The sequence below is a fragment of the Bison bison genome, unplaced genomic scaffold (assembly GCF_000754665.1).
Source record: "Bison bison bison isolate TAMUID 2011002044 unplaced genomic scaffold, Bison_UMD1.0 scf7180017864531, whole genome shotgun sequence".
In the NCBI taxonomy this organism is placed as follows: domain Eukaryota; kingdom Metazoa; phylum Chordata; class Mammalia; order Artiodactyla; family Bovidae; genus Bison; species Bison bison.
In genome coordinates, this window is record NW_011495081.1 from 9,097,473 (window position 1) to 9,118,800 (window position 21,328).

General features: G+C 42.1%; 2 protein-coding genes across 2 annotated transcripts in view; one reads left to right on the forward strand and one right to left on the reverse strand.

The window, feature by feature from the left end:
• APIP (APAF1 interacting protein) overlaps positions 1–13,694 on the reverse strand; it is a 25,804-nt gene extending 12,110 nt beyond the window's left edge. Inside the window, exons 1-2 of the mRNA XM_010831844.1 lie at positions 13,447–13,694; positions 1,729–1,829 (exon numbers count right to left, since the gene is read on the reverse strand). Of these exons, the coding sequence (XP_010830146.1) occupies positions 1,729–1,829; positions 13,447–13,503 (158 nt within the window). The 5' untranslated portion in view covers positions 13,504–13,694. The remainder of the gene's footprint in view (positions 1–1,728; positions 1,830–13,446) is intronic.
• Positions 13,695–13,810: 116 nt separating this feature from the next.
• Positions 13,811–21,328, forward strand: part of PDHX (pyruvate dehydrogenase complex, component X) — a 75,572-nt gene continuing 68,054 nt past the window's right edge. The window contains exon 1 of the mRNA XM_010831845.1: positions 13,811–14,015. Coding sequence (XP_010830147.1) covers positions 13,856–14,015 — 160 coding nt within the window. The 5' untranslated portion in view covers positions 13,811–13,855. The remainder of the gene's footprint in view (positions 14,016–21,328) is intronic.

The following is a 21,328-nucleotide window of genomic DNA, read 5'->3' on the forward strand; positions in this document are numbered from 1 at the left end:
GCGTGCGTGTGCTCAGTCGTGTCCAGCTCTTTGTGGCCCCATGGACTGCAGGCTGCCAGGCTCCTCTGTGCATGGAATCTGTGGACTGCAATCTGCCAGGCTCTTCTGTCTATGGAATCTTCAGGCAAGAAATACTGGAGTGGGTTGCCATTTCCTACTCCAGGGGATCTTCTCGACCCAGGGATCGAACCTGAGTCTCATGCACTGGCAAGTGGATTCTTCACCACTGTGCCACGTGGGAAGCCCTTATTCGTACACGTACAAACTAGTATTTCTGACAATGCAATTAAAAAGCAGGTTACTAAAGGCAAGGTTTAGAACATGATTTATTATAAATAATACAGCTCAAAAACAAAATTACTAGGACTCAACTCCTAAATGAAAAAATGAAACAACTATAATAACAACAAGTGTTATAGGACTTTGTTGTGAACAGGTCAACTTGAAAGTTTTGGCAAAATACTCTGAAAACCTGTGAAATACTGATTGACACAGTAGCACTGGGTTGATGGTAAGAGGACCCACGTAACGGAGGTACCATGTACTACGAGGAACAGGACCTTTGCAGACCAAGAGCCTCCCTACATATGAACTCTGACAGCTGTTGAATAAGGCCTCTCCTGACGTTTCCCACAGTTTAATTATATTTCATGAGTTTCTTGGTAATTTGAAGCAGATTAAGTTTCAATGGCATCATCTTGTGGTATGCCACAAAGTCCCTTTAGTCTAAAATGTTCTGATTATAGAAACTCCCCTGGTGGTTCAGTGATTAAGAAGCCATGATTCCAATGCAAGGCGCAAGAGTTCAATTCCTAGTTGGGGAACTAAGATAACTGCATGTTGCGAGGCCAAAAAAAAAAAAAAAGTTTACTGATTACATTTTACATTCTATTCTTTTTTAAACAATGCAGCCTCCTTGGAGGTGTTACTCTATATATTCAATATCACATAAATATTGCAGTAGTCCAATTTTGTTAAAGAAAGTGAATTAGGATAAAGAAATAAATCAAGTTACTCAATTTAATATTCAGCCTCCAGACAATTAATATTCCTAAAACATTTCAGGAGGAAAAATATTAATCCTGTTCCAGAAACACTTAAGGGAATGAGATTCTACAACCTTTATTTTCATTGTAAGTAGGTTACTTATTTTTTCATCCTCTTAAAGGAATGACACTGAATAAATCTCATGAACAATTAAATACTATTTATTCCTTCTACTTCAAGTCAAATATCTGTTTTGTCCTGTGAGCAATATGGACCCGCAGGTATTAAGTTCATTAATAACGATACATGTAGTTAGAAACGCATATTGCCTTTTTTTACTCAAAATGTAATTTTTAGGATTTTTGGATGGTTAACAATCTGTATCTAAGTGACTCTGAAATATGTATCTGAACCTTTGAAACAAATCCTGTCTACCCAGAGGGGATCCTTTACAGTTCCAGACACGAATATATCCAGCAGCATGTTAGTTAACTTTGGTACTCCAAAGACTGGGACCAAATTATTTGGATTTCAAATTGTGGTTCTTAAGTCCACAGGTATTTATTATATATGCAGCATCTAGAGCACACTTACTCCATTGGGTTATGCAAATACCTATTTCTCTATTTAGAAACTAACTACCTTGAGTACCATAAGAAACCGATCATCAGCTGTTCTTTGACATAATACATGTTACGCTCTTGGTGGTCTACTTATACGGAGAATCAGCCAGAAACTTACCCATGCTTCAAGCTAATTCCTCCTCCAGTCCCAGTGACCCAGCCCAGATGGTAGAACTGCTTGCACAGCTCTGGGATCAGGTATCTTGGATGTTCCTTGTCCTTAAAAAGAAGATAATGATTTCTAAATAGACATTATTTTATCAAGTAACTATTATAGGAAGTTACTTGATATCTTACTAAAATATATATAATATATACTTACATACTTACTATAATACATACTATATAATATATACTTACTATAATATATACTGCTGCTGCTACTGCTAAAGTCACTTCAGTTGTGTCCGACTCTGCGCGACCCCACAGACGGCAGCCCACCAGGTTCCCCCGTCCCTGGGATTCTCCAGGCAAGAACACTGGAGTGGGTTGCCATTGCCTTCTCCAATGCATGAAAGTGAAAAGTCAAAGTGAAGTCACTCAGTCGTGTGACTCTTAGTGACCCCATGGACTGCAGCCTACCAGGCTCCTCCATCCATGGGATTTTCCAGGCAAGAGTACTGGAGTGGGGTGCCATTGCCTCCTCTGATAATATATAATAGATATCTCTAGTAAAAAACCAATTTAAGGAAGTTTAAGAAAATCTACCATAGAGAGGATACCGTGAGAGAGACAATTATTACAAAATATACTTTGTTTTTAATGTTTGGAAAGTGGATCTGCCATATTGTTTGGCAACCTAGAATCATTCAGTTAAGGGCCACACAGTCCAATACTATGGAACAAGTTATAACAATGAGGTGGGGAAATGCCAGATTATATTGCAAAGTGTCTTACTGAAATGGTTGAAATAAAATAGAATCTAGTGCTGAAAGAGACACACTTCAGTCTACCCAGAAGATTTCTTTACACAAAACAACTTTTTCAAAACACCTCATTAAGGCATGAAGTACATGATATATACTATGATAGTTATTTTTTCATCTTCTCTGTGTTGGTTCAATTTTTTTTTCTAAAAAAAGTCCTTTTTCCATAGTAATTATACTGTTTTCTATTATTACAAAATCAATGTATACTCATTATGGAATATAAGTCAAGAAAATGACATAAAAAGCACTCAGAAGGAATCATAATTAATATTTTCTAGGCCCCATTCTCAGAGAAGGCAATGGCACCCCACTCCAGTACTTGTTCCTGCCAGGAGAATCCCAGGGATGGGGGAGCCTGGTGGGCTGCCATCTATGGGGTCGCACAGAGTCGGACACAACTGAAGTGACTTAGCAGCAGCAGCAGCAGGCCCCATTCTATGAAGATATATGTTGGGATAACATCTTACTGTTTAAGATATTATATAAGTAATATATGAGATATAATTGACATATAACATTATGTTTCAGATGTACAACATGATGATTCCACATTTATATAGATGGTGAAATTATCAGTACAATAAATCTAGCTGAAATAAAAGCTCCACTTTTATATATGTCTGGTGATTATTTGTTTAGAAAAGAAAATAAAGCATTTCCCCCTTTTGGTAAAGCTAAAATGAATGAAAACAAAAACAACAATAAAGAAATACCATGAATTCCATTTTGGCAGTAATGATTTATAACCCTTACCTTGAAAACAACTAAAACAGCTGAGTTATTTTAAAAAACATTTCAAAATATATTGCTTAGCTGGCTGGAAAATAAGGTTTCACGGGGGCCATTACAGAAAAGAGTGAGTCTACCTGGGAGGGAAATGAGCTCCTATAACTTCCTTGATGGCATCTGAAAAACTCTGGTGACCTAGTGCTTCAATTTTGATAGCTGTGCAAGTCACTAGAAGCACAAGATAAAACCTAAGGTATGCTCCAAACGGGGCATCCAATAGAAAATCCCTACATAAGGCACTATACTCTCCAGATTAAAGTGAACAAGAAATAGACGCACTGTGCAGCAAAGCACAGTCAGCAAATCTGCCTGTAGAAAATCAGCACTGGGTAAAGGAGAAAAAACAGCTTTGAGTCCAAAGAGGGGTTATTATAGAACAGACTACATTTTTAGCTACTTATATGGGTATTTGAAATTATGGTATTTTCCCATATTCACTGTTAATATTATACGTACTATTTTATTTTAGATAAGTATTGCTTGTGATAATTTGATGGAGCAGACTTAAGAATATAAAATTAAGGATATGGAAAAGCTGAAATTTTTTAAAGTTCTGACTCAGCACAGGCTTCAGGGTTAATTGCTTACATTACCTGGGGCCTCAGTTTTGTTGTTGTTTAGTTGCTCAGTCATGTCTGGCTCTTTGGTGACCCCATGCACTGTAGCCCCCCAGGCTCCTCTGTCCATGGGATTCTCCAGGCAAGAATACTGGAGTAGGTTGCCATTTCCTTCTCCAGGGATATTCCCTACCCAGAGATCAAACTGGTGTCTCCTGCACTGGCAGATGGATTCTTTACCACTGAGCCACCAGGGAAGCCCAGGCCTCAGTTTACTCATCCATTAAACGAAAACATGCTGAGGATTAAAATGACATATAATGGATATATCCAATCCCAAAGAAAGACAATGACAAAGAATGTTCAAACTACCACACAATTGTACTCATCTCACACACTAGCAAAGTAATGCTCAAAATTCTCCAAACCAGGCTTCAACAGTATGTGACCTGTGAACTTCCAGATGTTAAAGCTGGATTTAGAAAAGCCAGAGGAACACAAGATCAAATTGCCAACATCCATTGGATCACAGAAAAAGCAAGAGAGTTTCAGAAAAACATCTACTTCTGCTTTATTGACTACACCAAAGCCTTTGACTGAGTGAGTGAGTGAGTGAAGTCGCTCAGTCGTGTCTGACTCTTTGCGACACCATGGACTGTAGCCTACCAGGCTCCTCCCTCCATGGGATTCTCCAGGCAAGAGTACTGGAGTGGGTTGCCATCTCCTTCTCCAGGGGATCTTCCCAACCCAGGGATTGAACCCGGGTCTCCCGCATTCCAGGCAGACGCTTTAACCTCTGAGCCACCAGGGAAGTCCTGAGTAGATCACAACAAACTATGGAAAATTCTTAAAGAGATGGGAATAACCGACCACCTGACCTGCCTCTTGAGAAATCTGTATGCAGGTCAAGTAACAGCTAGAACTGGACATGGAAGAACAGACTGGTTCTAAAAAGGGAAAGGAGTACATCAAGGCTGTATACTGTCATCCTGCTTATTTAACTTATATGCAGACTATATCATGCAAAATGTTGGGCTGGGTAAGCACAAGCTGGATTCAAGATTGCCAGGAGAAATATCAATAACCTCAGATATGCAGATGACACCACCCTTATGGCAGAAAGTGAAGAGGAACTAAAAGCCTCTTGATGAAGGTGAAAGAGGAGAGTGAAAAAGTTGGCTTAAAACTCAACATTCAAAAAACAAAGATCATGGCATCCAGTCCCATCACTTCATGGCAAACAGATGGGGAAACAATGGCAACAGTGAGAGACTTTATTTTCTTTGGCTCCAAAATCACGCAGATGGTGACTGTAGCCATGAAATTAACAGACACTTCGTCCTTGGAAGAAAAGTTATGACCAACCTAGACAGCATATTAAAAAGCAGAGACATTACTTTGCCAACAAAGGTCCGTCTGGTCAAAACTGAGATAGTCAATTCCTAGGCAGATTGATAAGATCCAGGGGTCCCCGAAGAGAGAGGGGTCTGGAATTCTCAAGGAGGAGGAAAGGACAAACTTTGTGTTTTTTTTTTTCCCCCTCTACATTCCTTAGTCTTAGTCACATAAAAAAAATTTTTTTTTTCTTTAAGCCCGGAACTGATGATTACACAACTCAGTTTAAACTCTGTATTAGGGATTATATAACCACAGTGTATCCTGCTTGAGGACAGTTTCTCCTTCCTGAAAACCTTCTGGCTAATCCTGTTACCTTAAAATGCAAATTATGGAAGTGGGTCTAGTAAGATCTTTACAACCTTGAGACATTCTTTTGATATATTGTAACAACTCATCAAAGTATATAATTCTCTCACTAACACTAGCGAGGGGGGCACTCTCCATCCCCCTTCTGATGTCTATGTCAGAAGCTTTCTCGGACCCTTTTCTTACTTTAATAAAACTCTGCTACACAAAAGCTCTTGAGTGATCAAGCCTGGTCCCTAGTCTCATAGCTAAATCTTCTTCAGAGATCACGAATCCGACATCATTCACCATAAGCTATCAAAGCTATGATTTTTCCAGTAGTCATGTATGGATGTGAGAGTTGGGACTGTGAAGAAAGCTGAGCACTGAAAATTGATGCTTTTGAACTGTGGTGTTGGAGAAGACTCTTGAGAGTCCCTTGGACTGCAAGGAGATCCAACCAGTCCATCCTAAAGATCAGTCCTGGGTATTCTTTGGAAGGACTGATGTTGAAGCTGAAACACTAATACTTTGGCCACCTCATGCGAAGAGTTGACTCGTTGGAAAAGACCCTGATGCTGGGAGGGATTGGGGGCAGGAGAAGGGGACGACAGAGGATGAGATGGCTGGATGGCATCACCGAGTCTATGGACATGAGTTTGAGTGAACTCCGGGAGTTGGTGATGGATGAGGAGGCCTGGAGTGCTGCAGTCCATGGGGTCGCAAAGTGTCGGACACGACTGAGCGACCGAACTGAACTGAACTGATAATGGACGTAAAGCAGGCAGCACAATGTGTGTCACAACGTTCATTTCCTTTCCACTTTAATCAATGAAAAGTTTCTGAATTAAAATGAATAATAAAGCTATGTTGGTTTTTCTTATTTTTTCCTTTTTAAATCTAGCCAAAATTACTGATGCCTTGTATAATTTGCTATTTCCTTTTTTAGGAATATAAATGATATTTTAATTACATATTAAAATGCAGCCAATGAGAAGACTCCTGCAGTTTTCAATCCTTAAAACCATCAATTTGCACAGCAAGTTGCAAAAGTTATAGGAAATAGACTGTTCTTAAGCCTCACTTCCCCACCCTCACCCGCTACCCCCCACCCCCCCACCCGCTACCCCCCACCCCCCTCGCCATTTCCCTTTTGTTTGTCTTTCCAGTACTGAGGTATTAGAACCATTAGCCAGCTTCCTGCTACAGGAGTTTAACAATGATACAGCAGCTGTTGTTAGTAAGGTTTCATTCAAATCCACAAAATTACAATTTCAAAAAAATAATCACTTAACAGCAGGAACCAAGAGAGGTATATTTACTAAAAATGCAGTCATTTAAGTTGCCCAAAATGGTAAGAAAAGTAAAAATCAGAATACATATTTTAATAAGAATTGATAAGAAAGAAAAGATTTAGTTAGTATTTAGCTTTCCCCTGAATGTCAATAGTTATCTTGTTTGTTATTAAGTCTGATTTTTTACTTAGAATAAAGGTTTTGAAAGATATATCTAAAGATAGATTGCAATCAACTTCTTATAGTAGAGGTTCCATACACTTACGGGGCAACATTTAACAGTATTTTGTATATATATATATATATATATATATGTTTTAAATTATTTAATTGGAGGCTAATTATTTTACAATATTGTGGTGGTTTTTGTCATATTGTATGAATCAGCCATGGGTATACATGTGTCCCCCAGTCCTAAACTCCCCTCTCACCTCCCTCCCCACCCCATCCATCTGGGTTGTTTTATATATATTAAAAACTAAGGCCTAAACAGTTTTTGAATCAGTATTTCATATCCCCAATTTTTCAATCTAGTTATTGTTGTGACCCAAGAACTAAAGAGCAGATAAAACCATGGAGGGTCTTGGAATGCAGGAACAGAAAAGCCAGATCCTTATCATCCTTCCCTCCCCTGTGTTTTAACTATTAATGGATTTCAGGTCCTCCTGAGTAATATAACCTGTCCCTCCCCCCCCCTGCCCCCACCCCATAGGAAGAAGGTATTTGCCTTACTTTTCACCCCACCCAGTATAAGTGCCTCATCCAATCAGCAAATGACCCGCAAGTCCCCTATCCCACTCCTTTACCCTGGGTATAAAAGTGGACTAAGGACCTTGTTCAACATTGGTTCTCCCTTGAGCTGGCCTGCTGTTATAAGAGTGTCTCCCACTCTAATAAACTTTATTTAGCTCTCATGCTGTCTCATGTCTGGAAATTCTTTTCCAACCCGAGCTCGGACCATGACGGTTACTTTAAGGATTCAGCCTTGAATGTCACTGAGGTACCTGCTCACAGCCAGCCATGGCTCTACTCTCCTCCACCTTTTCTTTCAATTTAAGCATAACAGAGGCATGTATTTCTCAGAGGTCTTCCTGGGAGGGACTCTCCTACAATCATAAAATGAACACCTGTCAAAGGCATTTTAGCCCATCAACTAATGAGGGAATCAAAAAGATGGTACAACTGTGTGTACCAAAGAGAATTCAAAACACATACACCTGAAAATAAACAGGAATCCTGGATTTACAAATAAATAATAAAGAGAAACTGGACAATATCCACTACAGCAATAAGCTGAATCTCTATCAGTTCAGTTCAGTCGCTCAGTTGTGTCCTACTCTTTGCGACCCCATGGACTGCAGCACGCCAGGCCTCCCTGTCCATCACCAACTCCTAGAGCTTACTCAAACTCATGTCCATTGAGTTGGTGATGCCATCCAACCATCTCATCCTCTATCATCCCCTTCTCCCGCCTTCAATCTTTCCCAGCATCAGGGTCTTTTCGAATGAGTCAGTTCTTCACATCGTGGCCAAAGTATTGGAGTTTCAGCTTCAGCATCAGTCCTTCCAATGAATATTCATGACTGATTTCCTTCAGGATGAACTGGTTGGATCTCCTTGCAGTCCAAGGGACTCTCAAGAGTCTTCTCCAATACCACAGTTCAAAAGTATCAATGCTTCAGTGGTCAGCCTTCTTTATGGTCCACCTCTCACATCCATACATGACCACTGGAAAAACCATAGCTCTGACCAGATGGATCTTTGTCAGCAAAGTAATGTCTCTGCTTTTTAATATGCTGTCTAGGTTGGTCATAACTTTTCTTTCAAGGAGCAAGCGTCTTTTAATTTCATGGCTGCAGTCACCATCTGCAGTGATTTTGGAGCCCCCAAAAATAAAGTCTGACACTGTTTCCACTGTTTCCCCATCTATTTCCCATGAAGTGATGGGACTGGATGCCATGATCTTAGTTTTCTGAATACTGAGTTTTAAGCCAACTTTTTCACTCTCTTTCACTTTCATCAAGAGGTTCTTTAGTTCCTCTTCACTTTCTGCCATACGGGTGGTATCATATGCATATCTGAGGTTATTGATATTTCTCCTGGCAATCTTGATTCCAGCTTGTGCTTCATCCAGCCTGGCATTTTGCATGATGTACTCTAAATATAAGTTAAATAAGCAAGGTGACAATATATAGCCTTGACCTACTCCTTTCCCAATTTGAAGCCAGTCCACTGTTTCATGTCTGGTTCTAACTGTTGCTTCTTGACTTGCATACAGATTTCTCAGGAGGCACATAAGGCTGTTTGGTACTCCCATCTCTTGAAGAATTTTCTGCAGTTTGTTGTGATCCACACAATCAAATGCTATGACATAGTCAATAAAGTAGATGCTTTTCTGGAACTCTCTTGCCTTTTTCACCATCCAACAGATGTTGGCAATTTGATCTCGCTTTCCTCTGCCTTTTCTAAATCCAGCTTGAACATCCGGAAGTTATCAGTTCGCTTACTGTTGAAGCGTGTTATTGAAGAGATTAACACACTCCTTCTGAAGGCTGGACATTCCCTTGGAGATTTTTCCAAGACTGAAGACCCGTTCACTTTACTTCCCCACTGCATCTCCCTCTCCATTCTGCCTTTTGACTTTAGGACCTTAGTTTCCTTGCTTCTCTCTAAACTATAAAAGAACCTGGCATCCAGACCCCAATAAGATGGTTATTTTGAGATGGTAGCATGCTATCTTCTCAGGCTGCCGGCTCCCAAATTAAAGTCTCTTTCTTGCCTCAACATCTTGTCTCTCAATTCAATGGCCTATCGTGCAGCGAACAGAGTGAGCTTGAACACGGTAACACAAGGAGCCCGGCTTTAACTCTGATATCCACTAGCTGAGTGCCCTATGTAAGTCAGTGACTCTTTCTGGGTATCGAGTTCCTTATATTAATAATCTGGATGAGTGATTCCTAGACTTCTGAATTTCAAGACCAATAGCTTTCGTTGCTGTTGTTCTTTAAACTTTAGGGACTGACATAAGATTGCCAAGTTACAACGTTAGTTATATTTAATCATTATCACATTCTTCAAAAAAGAAAGTGCATGTTTAACATAAAAAGAGTAGGAAGGATGTCAGAATAAAAGCTAGTCCTTTAAATTGAATGCAGTTAATTTTGTGGAATTCACTTTCCCATCATCCTAGCTTTTCTTACTTTAAAATACTAGAGTGTAAAGCTCTCACGTACTCCTATTTGGCCAGGATGAAGGTTATTTTTTCTTATTTGGCCTATTTGCCTACAACTTCTCCATTTCCCTCCAGCTTACCCTTCACTCTATTTTTAGTACTAATATAATACACTACTTTGATCACTTAAACTCCCTTCCTCAAATCATTTAATGATCAGATACCATGTCTTGGGTCTGTTAAGTCCTTCTGCTTTCTTGCTCCAATTTAACTTTCAAATGTTTTCACTTTTTTTTTTTACATAAATCTCTCAGTTCTAGTCCACCTATGTAGTAATCAACCTCCAGGGTGGCCCTTAACGATGATCCCAGTTCTCTGGTTTCCACTTCCTGGTGTAGAGTTCCATCCCAAATTGTATGAGGCTGGTCTGTGTGAAGACTGACTGAGAAGTGATAGTCTGTCACTTCTGATACCAGGTTACTGAAGACTACAGCTTCTGTCTTCTGTGCTCTCCTTTGGATCAGCAGCTGCCATGTTATAGGGTACTACCTATGCAGAAGACCATACAGGGAAGAACTGACGCTTGGGCCAATAAAATGGGAGGAACAGAGGCCTGCCAGTAACTTTGTGAGCCTGGAAACACATCCCGGCTGCAGTCAAGGTTTGAATGCCTGCAGCTCTAGTTGACAGCTTGACTGCCATCTCATGAGAAACTTTAATTGTCAGAAACTGTGTGAGACAATGATTGTGTGTTACGCCTAAGTTTTGGGATACTTGCTATGCAGCAATAGATGACTTAAGACACATTATCTTGACAGCCAAGAATACATCATTTTCTCTTTGCACTGTTATTGCTCATGCTAGATCTCCAATTATCCCAACTCTAGCTGTCAAATTCTTACCAGCCTTCATACCCACTTCCCCTATGATTCCTTCTCTTATCTTCTCAGGCAGAAGTGATCCTTCTTCAAACTCTGTGTCATGGCAATTGCCCTTTGTACCTTTTTTGTGTACCTATTGAATAGCCCTCTCATTCATTTACTTAACAAAACTTTACTGAAGGCCCCGAAGAAATAAATATGAGTAAGATGAAATCCTTACCCTTGAGCGCTCAAACTCTAGTAAAAGTTGTAAAATCACAAAACAACATATAAAACAAGATGGTCCAGGGCATTATCAGAGTAGAAGCTACTTCTGGGAGGAAGCAGGAGTTGGGAAAGACCAGCGAGGAAGGGATGCTGAACTAAGTTTTAGTAAAGGATGTGGCGGAGTACGCAGGTATGTGAAGAGGAGAAAGAGCATTTTAGTCAGAGAGAACTCTTAAGCACCTGCAACCAGAATTACGTTCTGTGGGATGGAGGCAGGTAGGGATAAAGACTGTAAGGATCTTTCATGCCATGCACTGGGGTTTGGACTTTATGTTACAGATGGTTGATAGCTGCTGAGTCATTGTAAGTAGAAGATGATTGGATCACATCTTGTTTTTGGAACATTTCTATAGGGGTAGTACAGAAGAAAGGCTGAAGGATGACCAAGGAAGCAAAAGACCAGACCAGACCAGAAGGCTGTGCGAAATAGTTTCAAAAAGAAATTTTAACGTGTGATGGTGGAGATGGATTTGGAAGATAAAGAAGTTAAAAAGGATAGGCTTTGGGTAAGAAAACCTGAAAAAAAAGGCTTCAAGGAAGTCTAAGTTTTCAGTTGGCTGAGTTGCTAAGTGGATAGTGATACCAGTTTTAAGCATTCCTTGCCTGTCTACCACACATGTAGCACTTCTGGGAATTCAGCCCTGAACAAAACAGAGTCACTGCATTAATGGAATTTATACTCCAGGGGATAGTTTTTAAAAAGCTATGTTGGCTGAAAAAAAAAAAAAAAAAGGCACAACCTCAAAGTTAAGTTTCAGTCCAGTTCAGCCGCTCAGTCCTGTTTGCGACCCCATGAACCGCAGCACACCAGACCTCCCTATCCATCATCAACTGCCGGAGTCTACCCAAACCCATGTCCATTGAGTCAGTGATGCCATCCACCAACCATCTCATCCTCTGTCGTCCCCTTCTCCTCCTGCCCTCAATCCTTCCCAGCTTAGCATAAAGTTAAGTTTAATTGGGGGTAAAATGAAGACTATAGGCAGGGAGACAGCCTCTCAGTTCTGAGGAACTGATCCAAAGTGGTGAGAAGGGAGGTCAGTTGATAGATTATTTTAGTGGAGTTACATGGAATCAAGCCCACATTTTGGCCAAGGGTTGATGTTAATCACCAGAAGGTTGACGCTAGTCAGGAGGAACAGATGTCTCAATTATTTTAGTGCTTTTCTAGATAGGAGAAAAATGCAAGAAATTAATACTTATAAAATGCTCTCTTGAAAACAACTGTCTGACAGCCTGCTATGCCAGGTTTTCCTAGAGTATCTCATTCCTGATCTCCTCTCTCTACTCCTTTCAGGGTGTGTTGAAAGTCTAACTCCAGCAGGTACTGACCTAACCCTTGTAGAAGCAGACAGTGGACGACTTTTTAAATGGCAGTGAAATGAAGAATAAACAAACTGTAGTACGTGGGAAGAAGAAAACTTATCTGTGTTAGTTACTTATTCACACAAGAATAGTGGTTGCCAAGAATTTACCAATAAAACCTGCTAGGCTGTGACCCACGTTACTACTTTTTAATTGGGACCTTCAGCCCCAAGAGATAATAACAGGAGAAATAAAGGAGCGAGTTTCGGGGGGGGGGCGGTGCTTTCCCTCCCTGCCTCTTAACTAAGCAAGGCTTCTCACGTTTTAATTGTTTATTCCTCTAGATTTCCTCCATACCCAAGGCCTAGCCCTTAATCATCACCCTGAGCACGTAGGTGTTCCAGAATGAAAAGGTATGCGCAGCCTAAGGGTGGATTTTCCTCTTCTGCTTAAGGAAAAATCCTTTTTAAGATCATTCCATAATCAATCTAACCGAGGTAGTCAAAGAGCAACTGCGCAGAGTAAAAGTGCGGGCAACAGTCCGAAGAGATGGCTCTGCGTACGTTTTCCCACTGCCTGCTGAGCGGCAAACGAAGGGCGCAGGAAAACAGCTGGAGAGCGCAGTCTTAGCTCCCATTCCACTCCAGAGCTTCGAGTTTCCCCGAAGGTCTGTCTTTATGTTAAATGGGTTTGAGACACACATTAAAGACGCCCAATGCTCCCCCTCAGTTATTTTTCCCTTTTCAACGTTTGGTGCCCAGCCCTCGCGGCCGAAAAATCCCAGCACTGAAAGCAAAGCTCGCCTCGTAGGCCGGGGCCTCAAGTCCACACGCGGGGAGCAGGCGGCGGCACACGGTGGTCGCGTCCGGCCCGGCGCAAAGCCCCACCCGGCCGGCGCCTCGCTTCCGCCGCCGCCTCGCCTCCTGGGAATAGAGGGCACCGACGGCCCCGCCCCTACCTGCGCGCGGCACTGCCGTAAGCAACAGTCTCCCTCTGGAGCGTGAGAGCCAGACATGGCCGGGACTAGCAGTACCCGCGCCTTGCCACCTTCGCACGGCTCTGCTCCTGGCGCTTCTCCTGGGCCAACGCAACGAGGCCCGAACTAAAATCAGGCGGCTCTGAGGGCAGCCTGGGGGCGGGGCGGACAAGATGAAAGGCGGGTCTGAGAGGGCCTCTCTGACCCAACCGCGCAGCCGCCTTGGCCGGGAGGCGGGGGCCAACCAGGTTGGAGGCGGGGCTGGAACTCGACTCAGAGGCGCGCTGGCCTCCAGGGGGGCGTGTCCCCGGGTGGGAGGCGGGGCATGGGCGGGCCCTGATGACTGGGCGATCAGGCTGCACTGAGGGCAGCCCAGGAGAAGGCCGGGAAGATGGCGGCCTCCTGGAGGCTAGGCTGTGACCCGCGGCTGCTGCGTTGCCTTCTGGGCTTTGGCAGTCGCAGAAGCCCAGAGCTGGTTAAGGGGGCTGCTAGGTGGTCTGTCGGCCGTGGAGCTAGTTGGAGATGGTTTCACAGTACGCAGTGGCTGCGGGGTGAGTGGCCGGGGCTTGCTCAGCTTCTCTGTACCTGAGCAATGGGCCTCGGGCAGTGGCTTTTTGATCGAGGGCCTGCATCTGGGTGTGGAGGCGCCCGGAGCTCACCGTTCCCTAATCCTTTTTTCTGGGAGAGGGTCTCCTGACGTGGTCTAGTGCATGCCGCAAAGGGCTTTTTTGGAAGCTAGGAGAATTTGACTCCATCCCTTGGCCGCCTGGCTTCTTCGTGACCTTGCCGTGGAATTTGGGTTCTGAGGCCTGTCTCAGGCCCCTTCCCAGTCATATTTCAGGTGTCTTTAGAGTTGGCTAATTGCCCAAGTTTGCTGACATTCAGACGTCATCGTTAGCTGCTTTTATTCATTCTCCTGACCCGTCTCAGGAGACCTTCGAGGCCCCTGGGATTGCTCTACGCCAGCACTGGTGAAGGACCCTATTTGTAAATGTCTAGACATCATCAGACATAGGTCCAGAAGAATGTTTTAAGCAAAACATGAGCTAGAAAGAGTGAAAATTTAGGAGGGGGATCTTACGAAGGTGTCGACTTAAAGACAGAACGTAAGAGTTGTGAGTTTAAGTTTTATTCGAGGTCTTAACTGAGTTTTACAGCCCGAGAGACAGCCACTCAGCTCTGAGGAACTACTCTGCAGAGGTGGGGGTGGGGAGGTGGGTAAGCCAGATTGCAGATGAATTTTTTTGGCTAGGAAATGCATGCAGTCAAGCGTATAGCTTAGCAAAGATTACTGCCGATCATAACAGATATGTTAATGATTTTAATATTATCTTAGTGTTTTTCTATGGATGGGGAGATGTAAGAATCTAGGGTTATTTAAATTCTTCCTGAGATGTGCTTTGAACTATCCTAGAGCCTGTTTATCCAAAGCAGAGTGCTTCATCTTGAATTCCTCTCAGGTCTCACTGTTGCTGGGCAACTGCAGTGAGTTGTGAATTAACCCTTGTGGAACTGGGTAGTCGTTGAAATTCCTTAAATTTATTATAGAAAGTTGTCATTAAACAAAACACAATTCTCTTGGTATTTAATAGTTTGCAATGTAGTGTGCCAGGCATTATTTTTCTTTACAAAAGGGGCTAGTGCATACTGAGCCTGATGTATAATTATTACCTGCCGATCATTCAGTCCCTCCATACCATGAATTGTAATATAAAAAATTTGGCGTAGGCATTTGCCTACATATTCTGAGCTACTTGCGGCCCAGGGGAAAAAAAAAATGTTACATGAAGTTAATGGCATGGTGAGTGTACTGAGACTTGAAGATTTAAGGGAACAATTAAACTTCTTTAGCTTAGTGTTTCATAAAATCCCTCTTGTAGCAGTGGCTTTTTTAAACTGTGTTTTAGCATTCCCTGTCTTCTCTTCCCCCAGTTTGTTAAATAATGAACTTTCCTACAGCTGCCAGAGATTCTTTCTGGGGTGGAACTCAGCAATCTACATTTTACAAACAACCTTTGGTGAATTTTCATGTACAAAACATCAACGTTTGGTGTTTGATGGGCTACACTTTGAGATTTGCTCTCTTAGAAAATCATGGAACGTTAAAAGCTCACTGTTAGGAAATAACTGAGAAAGAATGTTCTTATTAAACAGATCCTTTTGAGAATCTTTGAACATTTTAAACTCTCTACTGAGAAAGGGGGCAAGTGTTGCATACTCAAAAATGTGCATGCCGTTTCAGGGATTTTGCTTAGACCCAACTTGACAGTCCTTATCTGAGGCATCATGACATTTTACCTACCCCCCAACACACTGCGAACAACTTGTCTATCTACTTGAACTTCATCTGTAAAGAATCCTAGGAAAGCTGTGTTAGCTTCCGGGTGCCTCCCTCTTTGATGTATACAGGGCCCACCTCAGTGATCTAGGATTCTTTTCCTATTTCAAGATCAGCTGTTCAGTGGTGGTCCTCAGGTGTTTACCTGGTGAGCCAGTGGTTAAAGGACTTCCCCATGGCTCAGCGGTAAAGAATCCACCTGCAGTGCAGGAGCTGCAAAAGACAGATTTGATGCCTGGGTCTGGAAGATCCTCTGGAGGAGGTCATGGCAACCCATTCCAGTATTCTTGCCTGGAGAATCCCATGGATAGAGGAGCCTAGTGGGCTACAGTCCATAGGGTCACAAAGAGTTGGACCCGACTGAAGCGACTTAGCATCCACACACGCACACTCACCAGTAGTTTAGACCATGCTTCCACTGCACTGGGTGTGGGTTCGATCCCTGGTCAGGGAACTAAGATCCCACATGCTGTGCATTGTGGCCAAAAAATGAATAAAAAAATTGCCAGAGTCATTTAAATTTTTTTGAAAAAAGGTCAGCTGTTTAGCAATTCTAATCTCTTTTTCAACCTTAATTCCCACTTATCATGTAACATAACACATTCACAGGTTCTGGGGTTTGGACATCTTGGGGGTGGTGAGGCACAGGCATTAGTCTGTCTGCACGAAAGCTGATTACTGTATGTTATTGGATAGCTGTAGGTTATTTGGAAATCTTAGATTTTTTTCCTAATGCTAAGTCAGAATTTGTCTCCTGACTTTTCACATACAGGTTTTTGTTTTGCCACGATAAATATACATGACAATCCTTGAACTATTTGCTTTACAGAGCATGGATTATGAGGTGTTTGTTGGTTTTTCTCGAGCTTGGTAGAAATTATAGTTTTGTAAAACGAAACAACTATTTGGTAGTCTATATAGAGTATGAATTTGACACAATTATTGAATTATTTCCTCTTTCACTTAACTGTCAAGGATTTAAAAATCAGTCGGTTGCGAAGTCAGTTGGAGTTTTGGTTTCTTTAAAAGGTGTTTGTTGGTAGTGTATTTATGAACTATAGCAGATGCGGTGTGCTTAGCCCTTCTTAGAATTCCTTATTCACTTCTCACAACCACCTAGTAAAGTTGGCATTATCTGCATTTTTATTGGGCAGAAGAGACTAAGGCTCAGAGAAATTCAGTGGCACTCCCAAAGCCACGCACCTGTACTGGTGATGACCTGAAAAGGAGCCATGTATTTTTTTACTCTGTTTAACAAATCCTTAACTGTTTCATTCTCTGAACTGCAGTGTGTACTGAGAGGGCAGAGACTTACTCACCATACTATTATTGAGTGAAGAAATGAGCCCTAGTTGCAAGGTAGCTGCTAAGAAAGTAGTTGCCCTGCTGAAGGAACAGGTTCTGTGTATTCAGGCACATGGCCCATCTAGTCATGCTTCTGGAGATGGAGTCCTGTGTTCTGTATAGGCTTTATCCTTAAAGTATGGGGAGGTAAACAACAGCGGCATGGTTTCAGTAGTGTGTGTAGTGAGCCCAGAGGGGCTAAGTTCAGGATGATAAGGGAGAACATAAGAAGGCTTCCTGGAGGTGGCAGCCCTTCCAGGCTGAAAGAGTAGCAGACATAAAGGCCCAGAGGCTAGCTGTGATATTTACAGAAGTGGCAAAGCATTTGTAAACCATTTTTCATCACACCCTAGGCATTTAACTTTGAAGAGTTTCCATTGCTGCCCTTTCAGAGAAAATGGCTTAGTTTGGAATTAATTAATAATTAATAAGATGTTAATGTTGTTGGTTTTAAGTTGTCTCTGAGGAATAACACGTTGAATGTAAAATAACATGAGAGGAGGAAAATAAATGAGCTTCAGTCTTTGTAGTGCTTTGCCCAATATCTGACTGTGGGCGTTGTATATATAGATGTTAAATAAACATATCTGGGGAAGCTAAAAATCTCGGAAGTTATATTAAAAAAAAAACAGCTCTACCGTATTGCACATTTGCAGCTAGTGAACCAGTCTGTGTCATTTTAGGAGAAAATTAAATTTGTTGACAACATTTAAAAACTAGGAACTTAAGATAAACATTCTAAATTTTTGTCTTCCTTTGAAAATTTTAAGTTAGGACCTATATGGTGACAGACGATTGAGACTGAGTAATGACTGTTCTCTTCAGGTAGGAAATTACATACTTTGTAGTTGACCATTTTCTCTTCTCTGTTACCTCTCAGCCAGCAAGACTGAATGTCCTTTGAAATTTGTCATCACCTCCAGGTGTTGTTCTTTTCTTGTACTCTTATCTCTATGGAAAGCAGAAAACGAGAGATAGGTTATGAAAAATGGGAGAGAGCAGTGTGTGTGTGTGTGTGTGTGTGTGTGTATAAAGGAGGAAATTTATTATAGATTTAATATGAAAGTGAAGCATGATTGGAGCTGAAGAAACTAGTAGTAGTTAGTAGTATAGTCGCTAAGTCGTGTCCGACTCTTGCGACCCCTTGGACTGTAGCCTGCCAGGCTCCTCTGTCTGTGGGATTCTCCAGGCATGAATACTGGAATGGGTTGCCATTTCCTTCTCTAGGGGATCTTCCCAACCCAGGAATCGAACCTGGGTCTCCTGCGTTGCAGGCAGATTGTTTACCAACTGAGCTGAGGGAAGCCCAAGGTACTGATAACCCACTTCTTTCTTCTGTTTCCTCTAAGCATCTGAGTTTTTGATGGTGATTCTATAACAAGGAGAGGACTTCTTTGTTAAGAGTCAGTGGTGTGGCATGTTGACCTATAATAGACTACTAGACATTTCTTGAGCAAACATGGGTTTATTCGGGATCTGCAGAGAAGAGCAGTTTGGAGTCTGCAACCATGGGGAGCCACATACTAATCCCCACAAGCTCAGGAAGGAGAACACTTAATACAGAGGGGCAGAGGAAAGTGGGAGGCTACAGTAAGCAGAGAGTCCACGGCTTTTCATTGGCTGAGTCCTCGCCAGGAAAGAAGAGGAATCAGTCTTCTTCCTTTTGGGCTTTGCAGTTATCACAGGGTTGATGTCCCCCTTCTGGTCTCTCAGCTCTGTTTCACTGAAGTTTCTGTTTATTAATTTTTATAGTTATTTTTGCCAAAGCATAAATACTGTTTTAGGCCTGGCTCTAATTAAATCTTTCTACACTGATATTGATGAGACTGTTAACTGTTCTTTGAGTTCTTTAAGCATGGAAACAGAAACATACAAACTTGCTGAAATAAAGATAGGATAAAAGTAGGATTTCTTTTTTTTTTTTTTTTTAAAAAGTAGGATTTCTTAGAAGGGTACACCACCAGAGTGGCTGGGCCATATCCGTTTCTTGTAGGGCTCCCATTGTCTGCTCTCTTTCTCTGATTTACGTTGGTTTTCTCCTCAGACTTCCCAATCTACTTACTCGTGGTTTTTCTTTTTCTATCATGTCAGCTTGCCTTGCCTTAATGCTGATGCAGGTCCTTTCATCTGTTGCTCTTTCAGTTTAGTTCAAGCACACACCACCATTTTTGTGATCTAATTCCAGATTCCCTGGGCAGAGAAGCTGATGACCCAATGTAGGTCAGTTGTATAGAACACAGGGTTGATTACTTCAAAGACTGCAGTTTGGACATTTCCTTTAAAAGGGAAGTGTGAGTTGGGAATCAATGATGTCTGTTATTCTGACCACTTGATTAGAGTAGAGTAGTGAAGTCCTTCATTTTAATTGTTTTGGGGTTAAGTATTGACTAGAGAAAATGGATGGTCAATTAAACAAGGCAGAATAGGCTACTCAGTAGTTGAGATCTGTGGTCATCTAATGGAAATAGAAAGGGGATGAATGAGATCTTAGTAGAAGCAGCAGCAGGAGAATCTGGTAAGATTTGGATTATCAGAAAGTACTTAGTACGCATTGCTTTAAAACTTTAAATTCACGATATTAAAGTGGGATATTCCAAGGAGCCATTACATACTGAACCGGGCTTCATTTTAGACTCTTTCGAACTTCCCTGGTGGTTTGGTGGTTAACGCTCTGCACACCAATGCAGGGAGCACAGGTTCGATCCCTGGTTGGAGAACTAGGATCCTACAGGCCACACAGTGCGGCCTGAAAAAAAAAAAGATTCTTTACCTCTGTCACTTCTAATCATAAGACCCATACAAAGGTTAGTTGTGTTTTATGGGTGAAGAGATAGTCTGTGAGGTTTAGTGGTTTGTCCAAGGTTAGTAAGTGAATGACTGCTTTGGAACTATGCACGTGATAATATACAGAGGAAGAAAAGAGGTCCTTGCTTTTGAATATCTTGGAGTAGACTGCCTTTGACTAATCATGAAGTTGGGAACTGAATATTTGTGTCCTCCCCAAATTCATACATTGTAACCTAATGGGCAATAAGAGGGTATTAGGAGGTGGGGGCCTTTGGCAGGGCCTGGGTCAAAGGGAGAGGAGCCCTCATGAATGGGATTTAGTGCCCTTATCAAAGAGACTCCAAAGAGCTGCCTCAACCCTTCCACCATGTGAAGACACCACAAGAAGATGCTCTTTGTGAACCAGAAAGTGGGTCCTCATCAGCCACCATACCAAATTGGCCAGCATCATGATCTTGGACTCTCCAGAATCGTGAGAAATAAATGTTGTTTATAAGCCACCAGCCTCAGATATTTTCTCATAGCAGTCCGAATGGACTAGGGCACGGGGCAGTGGGCTCATCAACTCAGGGCACGTGTGCACAAGAAAGGGTTACAGTTGAACAGAATCGGGTCTCTGCCAGCCAGAAAAGAGTTGGGAAAGTGGGTTTGGGAATAATACGTAGCATTTATTGAGAGCTTCAATTCAGTTCAGTTCAGTCGCTCAGTCGTGTCCGACTCTTTGCGACCCCATAAATTGCAGTACGCCAGGCCTCCCTGTCCATCGCTAACTCCCGGAGTTCACTCAAACTCACGGTGATGCCATCCAGCCATCTCATCCTCTGTTGTCCCCTTCTCCTCCTGCCCCCAACCCCTCCCAGCATCAGAGTCTTTTCCAATGATTCAACTTCACATGAGGTGGCCAAAGTACTGGAGTTTCAGCTTCAGCATCATTCCTTCCAAAGAACACCCAGGACTGATCTCCTTTAGAATGGACTGGTTGGCTCTCCTTGCAGTCCAAGGGACTCTCAAGCGTCTCCTCCAACACCACAGTTCAAAAGCATCAATGCTTCGGCGCTCAGCTTTCTTTACAGTCCAACTCTCACATCCATACATGACTACTGGAAAAACTATAGCCTTGACTAGACGGACCTTTGTTGGCAAAGTAATGTCTCTGCTTTTGAATATGCTAAGTTGGTCATAACTTTCCTTCCAAGGAGTAAGCATCTTTTAATTTCATGGCTGCAGTCACCATCTGCAGTGATTTTGGAGCCCAAAAAATTAAAGTCTGACCTGTTTCCACTGTTTCCCCATCTATTTCCTATGAAGTGATGGGACCAAATGCCATGATCTTCGTTTTATGAATGTTGAGTTTTAAGCCAACTTTTTCACTCTCCTCTTTCACCTTCATCAAGA